The 12,029-nt window shown below is 38.8% G+C and overlaps 1 protein-coding gene across 3 annotated transcripts in view; it reads left to right on the top strand.

Moving 5' to 3' along the window:
• The window catches only part of ATM (ATM serine/threonine kinase), a 128,564-nt gene that overhangs the window by 24,016 nt on the left and 92,519 nt on the right, over positions 1-12,029 (top strand). For 2 of the 3 annotated variants that reach the window (XM_074984905.1, XM_074984914.1), the window contains exons 8-15: positions 767-930; positions 2,299-2,468; positions 3,529-3,900; positions 4,415-4,609; positions 6,921-7,016; positions 8,226-8,451; positions 9,193-9,327; positions 10,294-10,419. In XM_074984905.1, coding sequence (XP_074841006.1) covers positions 767-930; positions 2,299-2,468; positions 3,529-3,900; positions 4,415-4,609; positions 6,921-7,016; positions 8,226-8,451; positions 9,193-9,327; positions 10,294-10,419 — 1,484 coding nt within the window. The remainder of the gene's footprint in view (positions 1-766; positions 931-2,298; positions 2,469-3,528; positions 3,901-4,414; positions 4,610-6,920; positions 7,017-8,225; positions 8,452-9,192; positions 9,328-10,293; positions 10,420-12,029) is intronic. The other variant, XM_074984922.1, reaches the window with a different exon arrangement.

Below are 12,029 nucleotides of genomic sequence, written 5' to 3' on the forward strand. Positions count from 1 at the left end.
ATGGTATTAGAATGCCATATGTCACCCAGGATATAAGACTCATGAATTTAAAAGGAGTCACTGGAGGAGGTGTCACTGAAACTCTCCAGCCTATAACACTGGAATTAGCCAATGGAGAATGTGTACAAATAAGTGCTACTGTGGTCCCTGGTCTCAGAAATATTTTGGGAATTTGTGTATTAGCTGGCAGAGAATGGGAGCTGGGGGAAAAAATTGGGCGTTTGTATGAAACACTGTCACAGCTTGTTCTCATGGTAAGTCAGTTGGAGGGAATACATCGAGTAAATGGTGCTTAGGTTGGAACAGAAGGGGATCAGTGATCCCTGTAAGCTGAGCGCTTGTGTGTTCACCAGGAGAGATTCAGGTGCCACCCATCTTATTAGCAGAGTGCCCAGAGGCATCCACAGTGAGCAACATATGTTTCTATTGGTGGTGAACATCCACACATGCCTCCGTTTACAGCACAAAATTTATTCTCCCTGTGTATGGAAAAAATTAGATTTATAGATTAAATTGTAGAAAAAATTAGGGTTACATTTTTGATTTTTTTTTTCTTCCTCTTATTTTGCATCCAGACTTTATCCTCCCTCTTTGCAAATGTTTGAACTTTGTTTTAAATAGCAGATGTTTGTATTTTAGAACCTCTTGAAACATATATTGCTAATTACTTCTGTTAAGCCTTCTCTACCCACATGTGAACACAGACTGCTATATAGTCTTACCACAAATTGTATATATTTCTTACATTTTATTTTTTCACATGTAGGTGCATGTGACTCAGCAAAATGGCAAGGAATCTTATACAACTTGTATGATCTGCTGGTGAATGAGTTAAGTCTCATTGGCAGTAGAGGGAAGTATTCTTCAGGATCACGCAACATAGCCATAAAGGAAAACTTGGTTGAATTAATGGCTGATATTTGTCATCAAGTAAATGACCTCTCTACATATTTATCCAAGTGAATGTAAAGTTGATATGTATATTGCATTGTGTTACTCTCATACTTCAATTTTCCATTAGTACGTCTTACAGATTTTTTTGATAATTGTTTACTTATACTTCAGTATCTTTAATTTCTAGTCTAGACATTTGTTCTTCTTGGCCTCCGTTAAACAACCATCTTGAGATCCTAATACTCAGATCCAGTAGAGGCTTCACAGGCTCCAGAAGGAGCCCTCCTCTTAAGTTTATGAAGCAGTTTAATTACTCTAATGACTTTTTGGATTAACTCTCCCTAAAATCTTGCATAAGGTACAGTGCAGAAATGGAAACAGGCATTTTCTGTTTGCTGCTGAAAGTGTTTGAATTTTTTTGTATTTGAAAGTTTAACAGGGTTACAAGCTTGTAAGGGAGAAGTGTCCTAATATTTCTGGTATACGTTTGTAACACAAGTGAATTCTAAATAACGGAAAATTATTTTGTTACTGTAAAAGTACATACTTAATTGGCACTTCTATTCTGTATTCAGTTGACAACTGCGTAATTGACATTTTTTATGACATGGGAGTAGAAGTTTCACTGAAATTGAGAGTGGTACTTTGTGCTCTTAAATTACTAAGGGATGGTGCTTTGTGTTCTTGTAAATAGCCTATCCTTATCAGTTAATTCACAGAGAGTACTTAGCTGTCATAGTTCCAAGCCTTGCTTCTGAGGGAGGGTCTAGTGCTTGGCTTCTTGCTTTTCAAATGGCAAAGACATTAGGACATTTTGCTTCTGGAGAGCAGGAAGCAAATCTCTGAAGTCTAAATGGCTGACAGCTATAGCATTGATAGGTGTTGGAGAGAGCAGCCTCCTAGTGCCCTCTTCCAGTATCTGGGTTGCTGCCATTTGTGGTCTTTGAAGCAAGCTAAGAGGGAAATAAGAAGGTTCTCTGGAGTGTTTTGTAGATGGTAAATAACTATTAACTTCAGGTATGTCTACCTTGTAAAATGGGGATGTGATTCCCAAACTAAGGATACATGCTTGCACTAGCTTTGATTGAGACCAGTCATTAAAATTATGTAGTGCCTGCAGTGGAAGCAGCAGGTGCTAGCTGACCCAAGTGCATGCACAGAAGAGATGCTATGTATTATATGGGGCAGCTAGTTCCCCCTGCCAATGGACCACTGATGTTATACTTATTTTTAGTGCCGTAGCTCAATTAGAAATAATACGCCCATGTCTCCTCAAGTTCAGAATCATACTCCCATCTCAAAATATAGATATACCCCTAGTTTGAAATATCTTGTGGTCTTTAATAGCATACGAGCACTTGAATACTTTTACTGATAAGTTCTTTTTTTAATATCTTTGGACAGGTCTTTACTGAAGACACGAAAGTCCTTGAGATAAGCCAGTCATACATGGTTACACAAAGAGATCCTGGAGATGTAGCTGCACCGAGCAAGCGTCGGAAGATCGAACTGGGTTGGGAAATAATTCGAGACAACTTGCAAAGATCAAAGAATGATTTTGATGTCATACCTTGGTAAAAAATAAAATCTTTATTCTTTTATCTTGGAACTCAAATTGGCACAGATAATTTACTAACAGGTTCTTAATTTCACATCCAATTATTTCTTTATCTGTGGACTATGGACTTCCTATATTTTACACTGAATTATCTCCTAATATGTGCTGTGGAGTTAGCTGCTCAAAAGTAGAAGGGAGGCAATCATGGAATCAATATAGTTTTTCTCAGCTCTTGACAAATCACGAGTTTACTTGAAATTTCTTGTTATAAAAATTTCTGAGTCAAATACCACATGATGGGAAGATGTCATAACTTCCCCATTGCCTACTTGGATAACTGACATATGTGAGAGAAACAGGATGAGCGAGGTAATATCTTGTGTTGAACCAACTTTTGTTGGTGAGAGATATGACTTTGAGCTACACAAGGATCTTCTTCAGGTCTGACACGATATATGACAAAAGTATGACAAGGAAATGATGTTGAAAATACTGACTTTTATGTGGAGCTGTGGATTTGGAATAAAAATAACAACTTGGAGTAAGAACCTCACCACTATTGCACTGGAAACGGGGGCAACCATACTCTCATTCACAATGGACAGCAGGGAGGAGGACTCTGGAACCTCAGCAGCCGTGCATGCTGGACCCTCCTTTCTTCTCATTTTGTCAAAGTTATTTTTAGTTAAAATCACAGACAGATCACAAGTTATTTAATTTTTTGGTTATTGCCTATGACCTGTTTGTACTTTTATTACAAATTACACTGACAAAATTGTGGCCTTATCTAAGAGGGATAAAATTACAGACAAGAAAATTAATTTTCTGTTTGTTTCACTGATATCTGATAATCAGTTTGTAATATAGCATTTGCATGGATGAGGCCGAATATACTTAATTACTTCAAAATAACAGCGTTATTGGTGACTGAACGTGCTATCCTGAACACTTAATCACAAATATGCAAAAATAGAAGGGAAAATGAATCTCTGAAAATACTTCTATTTTATTGCTTTGTAACACTTGATGAGTTTATGCACATTTCAAATTAATTGTCTTTACTTTCTGTTTTTAAGGTTACAGATTACAGCCCGATTAATATCAAAATATCCTATGAGCCTTCCTAACTGTGAATTATCTCCCTTACTCACCATACTACACCAGCTACTACCTCAGCAGAGACAAGGGGAAAGGACCCCATATGTGCTAAGGTGCCTCACAGAAGTTGCTTTGTGTCAGACCCAAAAATTAGATTTGGAAAGCACACAAAAGTTGGAGCTGCAAAGAATCTGGGCAAAAGTTTGGTCTCTTACGGTTCGCAGCATAAGTTTTCAGCGAGTTGAAACAGAAAGCTTTGGGTTACTTGGAGCCATAATTCAAGGAAACCTTGTTGTAATGGACAAGGAACTCTGGAAGATATTTTCAGGGTCTATATGCAAGCCTTCAAGGTAAGATGGGAGCTATGGGTTGCATATCTTGTGTTTTTGATTTGTGAATTTGTTATTGTGACATTTTAAGAAGTACTGTATATATTTGTATTAAAATCTTTTTCAGACATAAGTCAGCCTAAAAACTCATTTCGTTCTGAAAGTGGACATTGAAGAGAAGTGACCAGGGCAAGCTTCTTAATGCCCCCTGCTAACCTTGGCCAAAACAGATTCATTCTACTTTTGTTAAAACAAACTAAAGCATATTTTTTGTCCTTCTAAAACTAATCCATTTTCGAAAGTAAGGATCCAGAATAGTTTTAGAACAGTAAAGTGGAATCTATAATGTCGAAAATATACACAGAGTGAGTTCTGTTATAGAGGAATTTTAATACGCATTCTTATGATGTATTTGACAGTATTTTTAGAGCTGCGTAAGATTCATAAATAAAAACGTTGCCTCAGAATGATGATGATTGATTATAAATGTAACTATGATTTCACACAAGCTGTTCTTTTATCTGTTTTGTTGTAGTCCTGTTGCACGTTGTTTGGCGTTAGCAATGACTGCCTATGTAGTACCACAAACTTTGAAAGTAGGAATGCTACAGAATAATTGTGAAGGAAATACAAATTACGTGTTACAAGAAGCAATAATGAAATGGCTACTCTTCTGTCATTTGGAAGAGGAGATGGAAGACTATATGGAGCTACCCCCTGTGCTATGCAGGTAACAACTTGGAGTATAATTCACTCTGCATATAAACTCAAAGCATAACAAAAAATGCAGGTGGGAAAAACGAATTAGTGAATCAAGAATGATAGAACTGGAAGGAACCTGGGGAGATCATCAAGTCCAGTCCCCTGCACTCATGGCAGGACTAACCACCATCTAGATTCTCCCTCACAGGTGTTTGGACTTTTTCAGAGCAGATTAGACAATGATGGAGTTTCCACTACCTCCCTAGACAATTAATTCCAATGCTTAAATACCCTGACAGGAAGTTTTTTCAGTTTAAACCGTCCTTACTGCAATTTAAACCCATTGCTTCTTGTCCTTTCTTCTGAGGTTAAGGAGAACAGTTCTTCACCTTCCTCCCGGAAGCAACCTTTTACATACATGAAAGCTGTAATGATGTCCCCTCTGTCTTCTCATTTCCATAGGAAGACAGCATATGTTTTTTTGTACTTAGATAGAGTTTATGAATCTGTGTGTTAACTTTCTGCAAAGCAGGGGTGAGCAAACTTTTTATGTCGGGCCCCTCTCTATATCCCTGCAATTAGCAGATTACCCCCAAACTGTCTAATGTAATCCAAACCAATGGAAATATCGCTTATGTTTATAGGACGAAAAATCCTTTTGGCATGTGTAAGCAAATATTTATGTAGATATAAAAACTTTATTAATACAGTATGTAAATGAGACTACAGGTGCATAAAAACACCTAACCTCCAGGCCCCCTCGTAGAGCCCCCTCCACTGAGCCACATCCTCACACTCATAGCTCCTTGCTGAACCCTGTTGCCTCCCTCTTCCCTCCCCAGTACATCATGTTGAGCTCCAAATACCTTTGCCGAGACCAAGGATCAACAACCTCCATGCCATTTCCCTCAGCTCCTGTTGGCCAGGAACAGTGAAACTGTGGACACTGGAGCTGCGTCTACACGTGCACGCTACTTCGAAGTAGCGGCAGTAACTTCGAAATAGCGCCCGTCACGTCTACACGCGTCGGGCGCTATTTCGAAGTTGAAATCGACGTTAGGCGGCGAGACGTCGAAGTCGCTAACCCCATGAGGGGATGGGAATAGCGCCTTACTTCGACGTTCAACATCGAAGTAGCGACGTGTAGACGATCCGCGTCCCGCAACATCGAAATAGCGGGGTCCTCCATGGCGGCCATCAGCTGGGGGGTTGAGAGATACTCTCTCTCCAGCCCTTGCGGGGCTCTGTGGTCACCGTGGGCAGCAGCCCTTAGCCCAGGGCTTCTGGCTGCTGCTGCTGCAGCTGGGGGTCCGTGCTGCATATACAGGGTCTGCAACTAGTTGTTGGCTCTGTGTATCTTGCACTGTTTAATGAAAGTGTGTCTGGGAGGGGCCCTTTAAGGGAGCGACTTGCTGTTGAGTCCGCCCCGTGACCCTGTCTGCAGCTGTGCCTGGCTCCCTTATTTCGATGTGTGCTACTTTGGCGTGTAGACGTTCCCTCGCTGTGCCTATTTCGATGTTGGGCTGAGCAACGTCGAAGTTGAACATCGACGTTGCCAGCCCTGGAGGACGTGTAGACGTTATTCATCGAAATAGCCTATTTCGATGTCGCAACATCGAAATAAGCTATTTCGAAGTTGGGTGCACGTGTAGATGTAGCCTGGGAGTGGCAGGGGGCTGTGCCTGTGTATGGTCAATATAAGCAAAATGTTTTGCAGCTTGCCAGCAGATTATCCTGCTGGGCTGTGAGCCAAAAGTTGCTCTCTCCAGATCTAGACCCTGCTGCAGAGCCCCATTGTTCTTGTGCATCCAGATCCTAGCTGCACCTGAACCTCCTACTGAACCACCTGTACCTGGATTGTCCCACACATGACCCTTTCGCCTCACACCTGTTTCCATTCACACTAAGCCCATCTACGCTTGGAATCTCAGGAGGCTGAGCCTACCTGCCCTCATCTGGTGAGGAGGGGACGGACTCCACAGTGTTTCTGGGGCAGATCTGGCCCTTGTGCTGGGTCAGGTGCAGCATCACTGCCAAGTCCTTGTCCTGAGGGGGAGCTGCAGTGTGTTTTCTTGCCTGTCTGCAGCCAATGGCTTGTTTTCCACATTTATTTACTGACAAATAAAATTTGTGCAACATGAAATTTTGTGCAGATTTTTTTGGTACAGAAATTTTAGTTTTTTAGCACAGAATTCCCTCATGAGTAATGTGTGTAGAATTTAGGAGTCTCCATACCTAGTCCTGCTCTAACGTACAAAATTAAGAATAGACTTGAGATTTGAAGATTGGAAGTCATAATCATCTAATAAATATAGATGTAAAGTTTTTTTTCTTTACAGTGATTTTCCTCATCTAGTCCTGCAGAAAATTCTTGTGAGCCTGACAATGAAGAACTGCAAAGCTGCAATGACCTTTTTCCAAAATGCTCCTGCGTGGTATGTTTAAAATTAATCAACATGGATAGTATGTTCCTCTTATATGGGGCAATATATTTAGCGTAAACCATTTTTTTTAATTGTAGTACACAACCTTATTGATATTCTGAATTCCTCTTACTTGGCTCAGGTAGCATTACAGATTTTTGCTACTCCAGAAAGTCATGGAGATAGAGAACTTGAGTTTTTCAGTCTAACATCTCAGTGTTCATTTCTGTAAAATATTTAGCATGTTTTTGAGCATTATAAAGATAAAGCGTCTCCTGTTTGGTTAGGTGCTTCAGACAGTTACGAAGGCACATCCAAGAAGACACTCTCCCTTCCTGAAGAGTTTACAGTTTAAGCTCCAGATCTCTGAACATAATGTCATAATGGAACATGTGCATCCTCTCTTACCTGTAATATATCTAAGTAAAGTAATTGCAAGAACGGTCCTTTAGCAATTACCCTCATGGTTGCCCTTTTCCCCATTACTTTACAGTCTTAAAACTTGATTTAACTGCCTCAGCTTTGTATGTCCTTGTGTCTTGTGGGGGACATAAGGAGGTGACTTACACTGCCTTTATGGATGCTGCTTTTCAGAATGCTCAGAGGTTACACACCAAGGTAGTGAAAACATTTCATAGTACAGGTTGAACCTCTCTAGTCTGGCACTCTCTCATCCAGCAATATCTGTGGTCTGGCATGATTTTAGTTAGCTGGACAAATCGCTCATGAGTGTGGCCAAGTTTCCTGAAGTCCCGTAAAGTTTGTTTATAGCCACCAGTCCTGACTCTCAGTGTTCTGTGCTGTTATTAGCTATAATTTACCCCAAATGTCTTCTAAGAGCCCAGTAAATAGTGGAAGTATTGGTAATGCTGCTTGACAATATTGACCTCCCATCATCCAGCAAATTCACTCACAGAGCACTGGTCAGCTCCCACGGGTGCCAGATTAGAGAGGTTCAATCTCTATGGATTCATCTTGATAATCATCTCAGGCTTCAATTAAAATAGAATTAAAGTATAAAAATTAGAATTAATATGTGATTAAAATATAATTCCTTAGTGAGAGATACCTGAGAAATGACAGAATACAATAAATGACTAGAAGCACAAAGAAGGATTTCATTTTATTTTTGCAAATGTTTCTTATATTTAAATGATGGTTTTAAAGGCTACAGCTAGTAAAACAGGATGTCACAATAAGAGTAATGTTCTTTTCTTCAAGTGTGCAACATATACAAGACAAAGGAGAAGTCAGTTTATTGGAAATTGAAGAGCTGTATCTACAAACAACTTTTGATGAAATAGGTACTTTCACCAGCCTTGCAGTGAATATTGCAGATAAAAGTCTTTCTAGCTCAGGACTTGCTGTCAACCAAAACCATAGGGAAACACTGGAGCACTGTCTGTTAGTGGTGTCAGAACGGCTTTTAAACAGCTACTCTTCTGAGGTGAGTTAGAAATGAGCATTGAGGACTACATTTGTTCTTCTTGTTTCTTTGTTTTCAAACAGCAGAGCATATACTTCTCCTTGGACTTGAGCAATTTTTCTGCTAACATTGAATTGCAGGCAATTTCTATATTTTTTACAAAATGAAGTAGACAAATGTTTGTTCCCTTATAGTGCTCTTCACAACAACCCTGTCAAGTTATATAACAGATAGTTGCGTGATCTGTAAACTGAAAAGTATACATAAAAGTACAAGTTTGGCCATTTTTCAGAGTTTTGTTGAAGTAGACAGTTAAGTACCTCAGGGGAAATCCATGTCCAATTGAGTAAATGTTAGCGCTCTCATTGAGAGCAGTGGAGGCAGGATTTCAACCAAGTGATGACAATCAGCTTGTGCCTGGAAAACAGAGAAATTTAATTTTTGAATGTTCTGGTGATTTACACAAAGCTGTACCATTGTTAGTGTATTACTATTCTGCTTGAACGGGCTTATTCCTGGGTGTGCAAATCATCTTGAGCAAGGCACATAACTTCTTTGCCTAAATATCACCATCTTTAAATATCGATAAAACACTACTCTATTTTACAGTGTGTGATGAAGCTATTTGTAAAGCTCTCTAAGACCCTTTGTTAAAACACTGTACAGTAATGTATTAAATGCTAAAGAATTAAAAGAGGCATTTGTAAGATGCTGAAGCACCGTTTAACGTAAAATTTATTATGTATTTATATAATGCATTAGATTTGTTCCAAGTCTACTGCAGAACACCTTGTCCGATGTGCCAGTCTCCTGGCTGGTGTCCTTGGCTGCTATTGCTATGCTGGAATGTTAACTGAAGAGGATGCATGTAAATCAGAATTGTTCCAAAAAGCTAAGGTTAGTAATAATATTGTTTGATAAATGTACAGAAAACAATATTCGTTAACTTTAAAATGACAAATAATTATTAAAAATAAAAGTAATTTCTCATGTTCAAAACATAAAACAATTGTTTCTTCTGGTTTCTGCTTACCAGATCCCAGTAGGTGACAGAGTTCATTGTACAGTTAATGTATAGGGGCTAATTATATTATTACTAAACTATTACTATACTCACTATTACTAAAAAAAACAGTATAACAGTGTTATAAACTGTAACAGAAACTAGCCATAACTAACATTGCATGTACACTAACAAAACTAATTATTTTGCAATTGAAGATATTGTAGTTATTAAAATTTTGCTTATCTGCTTTTTTAAAAAAATATTAATAAATCAAAATGGTCAGGATGCAACTAGGTAAGAGGTTTATTAATAAGCTAATGTCATCCTTCATCTTTAAGTCACTTGTGCAGATCTCTCGACATTGGTAGTGAGAACAGTTTGACTATCTCAAATTATTTCATCATCCTGCTGCAGCTAACTAGTAGTAATGTATATATAAAGTGACCAGCACTAGTAAAATTATTTAACTTGTTTGTTGAGAATCTGAGGAGGTTGGACAAAGAATGAATTCACATAGAGATTTAATTATCTTTTCAGGGTGAGAGGTGGTGCTTGCTTCAGAGTTGAAGCTAAATGTGGTGAAATACCATGTTTTCCTTCTGTGATTAGAAAATCTGAATTTCCATCAGGCCTGTGTGTTCAGTTCCACATATCTAGAGAGCAATGAATGTTTAAAATAGAGAAGGAAAACAAACCACTTTCTATCCCAAAAGTACTTACTCATGACATGAATACTAAAACATAAACGTGCAGCCAAACTACAGATTTATGGTTATGCGTGTTCATGCAGTCAAATAAGGGAAGTATGTGAATGAGAGTATTTTATTATGTTGTGTTTGTGTTTCTGTTTTTAATAGTCTCTCATGCATTATGCTGGAGAGAGCATTTCTCAATCTAAAAGTAAACTAAATGAAGACTCTAGGATCATCTTCTTGAGGACTTTAATAGCACAGTGTACCAGCTGCTTATGTAGTTGTACCAAGGTAGGATATTTAAAATGTTTGTTAATTTTAGTCTGAAGTACACACACGCTAATTGTAATTTTAAAAGCAAGAATAATGTATTTTGCAAGCATCGGATATGTTTCACTTTCATATTTACTGAATTACAGATTATATAGAGAAAAAAACAACAGGTTGAACCTCTCTAATCCTGAACTCTCTCAACTGGCAGCGTTTGTAATCCAGCATGATTTTATTCTCAGCGTGGTAGCAGCGTTAGTCTGTATCTTTACAAAGCCAAAAACTGTCCTGTAGCACTTTTGACACTAACAGTATAATTTATTAGATGATGAGCTTTTGTGGGATTTCCACATGTGAAGAAGTGGGTCTGTCCCAGGAGTGCTCATGTCCTAATAAATTATATTGTTAGTGTTTAAAGAGGTACAGAACTGCTTTTTTTGTTTTAGCATGATTGTAGTTAGCCAGATGACCACTAATCATGACTGAGGCCAAGTTTCTCTGGGTCCTATAAAATCTGTTTGCAGCCACCAGTCCTGACTCTCAGTGTTCTGTGCTGTTACTATACTCAGATTTACCCCTAAATACCTTCTAAGTGCCCAATAAGCAGTGGAAGTGTTGATAATGCTGCTTGACAATATTGACCTCCTGTGGTTCAGCAAATTCTCTCGTTCAGCACCAATTACATTCTCAAATAGAGTACAATATAAAATATTTTCTTCCAATGTTAGGTCTTATTATTTTAAACTTACATGAATGTCATTATTTTAATTGGTCGGTTTCTTTATGACTTTTTTTTTTAAAGGATATGTTCTCCACTTTCTAAGAAATGTGCTTTCTACTCTGTCTAACTAGCAGAATGTTCTTTCTTTGGGCTTGTCTACACTAGCTCCCTACTTCGAAGGGAGCATGGTAAGTAAGGTGTCGGCAGCACTTCATTAAGTGTGCAGCACTTCGTTAAGCTAGTTCTCCCCCACAGCAATTTCAAAGAATTAAATTTTGAAGTGCCAGCTGGCATGTAGCCACGGCTAACCTGCTGGTACTTCAAAGTGCCTGGGTAACTTTGAAGTCCCTTTACTCCTCAAAATTCGAAGTAGGGAGCTAGTGTAGACAAGCCCTTTAGGTGCAATTAAGAGGATAAGGTAGTTGGGTGTGAATTGTGAATTTAGGAGTAATTGTGTATATTAAAAATATCAGTACAGGTTGAGTCTCTCTAGTCCAGCATTTCTTGTCTGGCAACATCAGTAATCTGTCATCATTTTTGTTCGCCAGAGGAGCATTTATCATGGGTCTGGCCAAGTTTCCTGTGATGACATAAACTCTGTTTACAGCCACCAGTCCTGACTCTCACTGTTGTGTGCTGTTATTTAGGTGTAATTTACCCCTAAATGTCTTTCTAAGACACCAGTAAGCATTGGAACTGTTGGTAATGCTGCTAGACAATATTCAGCTTCCATGGCCTAGTAAAGCTCTTGTTTGGCACCTGTCAGCTCCTAGCAGTGCCGCACTAGAGAGGTTCAACCTGTATTGTTCTGAGGCAGAACCATAGTCTGAAGTCCCTAGCTTGTGTTTTCCAGAAGCTGGGAATAGGCGAAAGTGGATGGATCACTCTTAGGTTACTTGTTCTGTTCTTT

The sequence above is a fragment of the Carettochelys insculpta genome, chromosome 1, assembly GCF_033958435.1.
Source record: "Carettochelys insculpta isolate YL-2023 chromosome 1, ASM3395843v1, whole genome shotgun sequence".
NCBI lineage: Eukaryota > Metazoa > Chordata > Testudines > Carettochelyidae > Carettochelys > Carettochelys insculpta.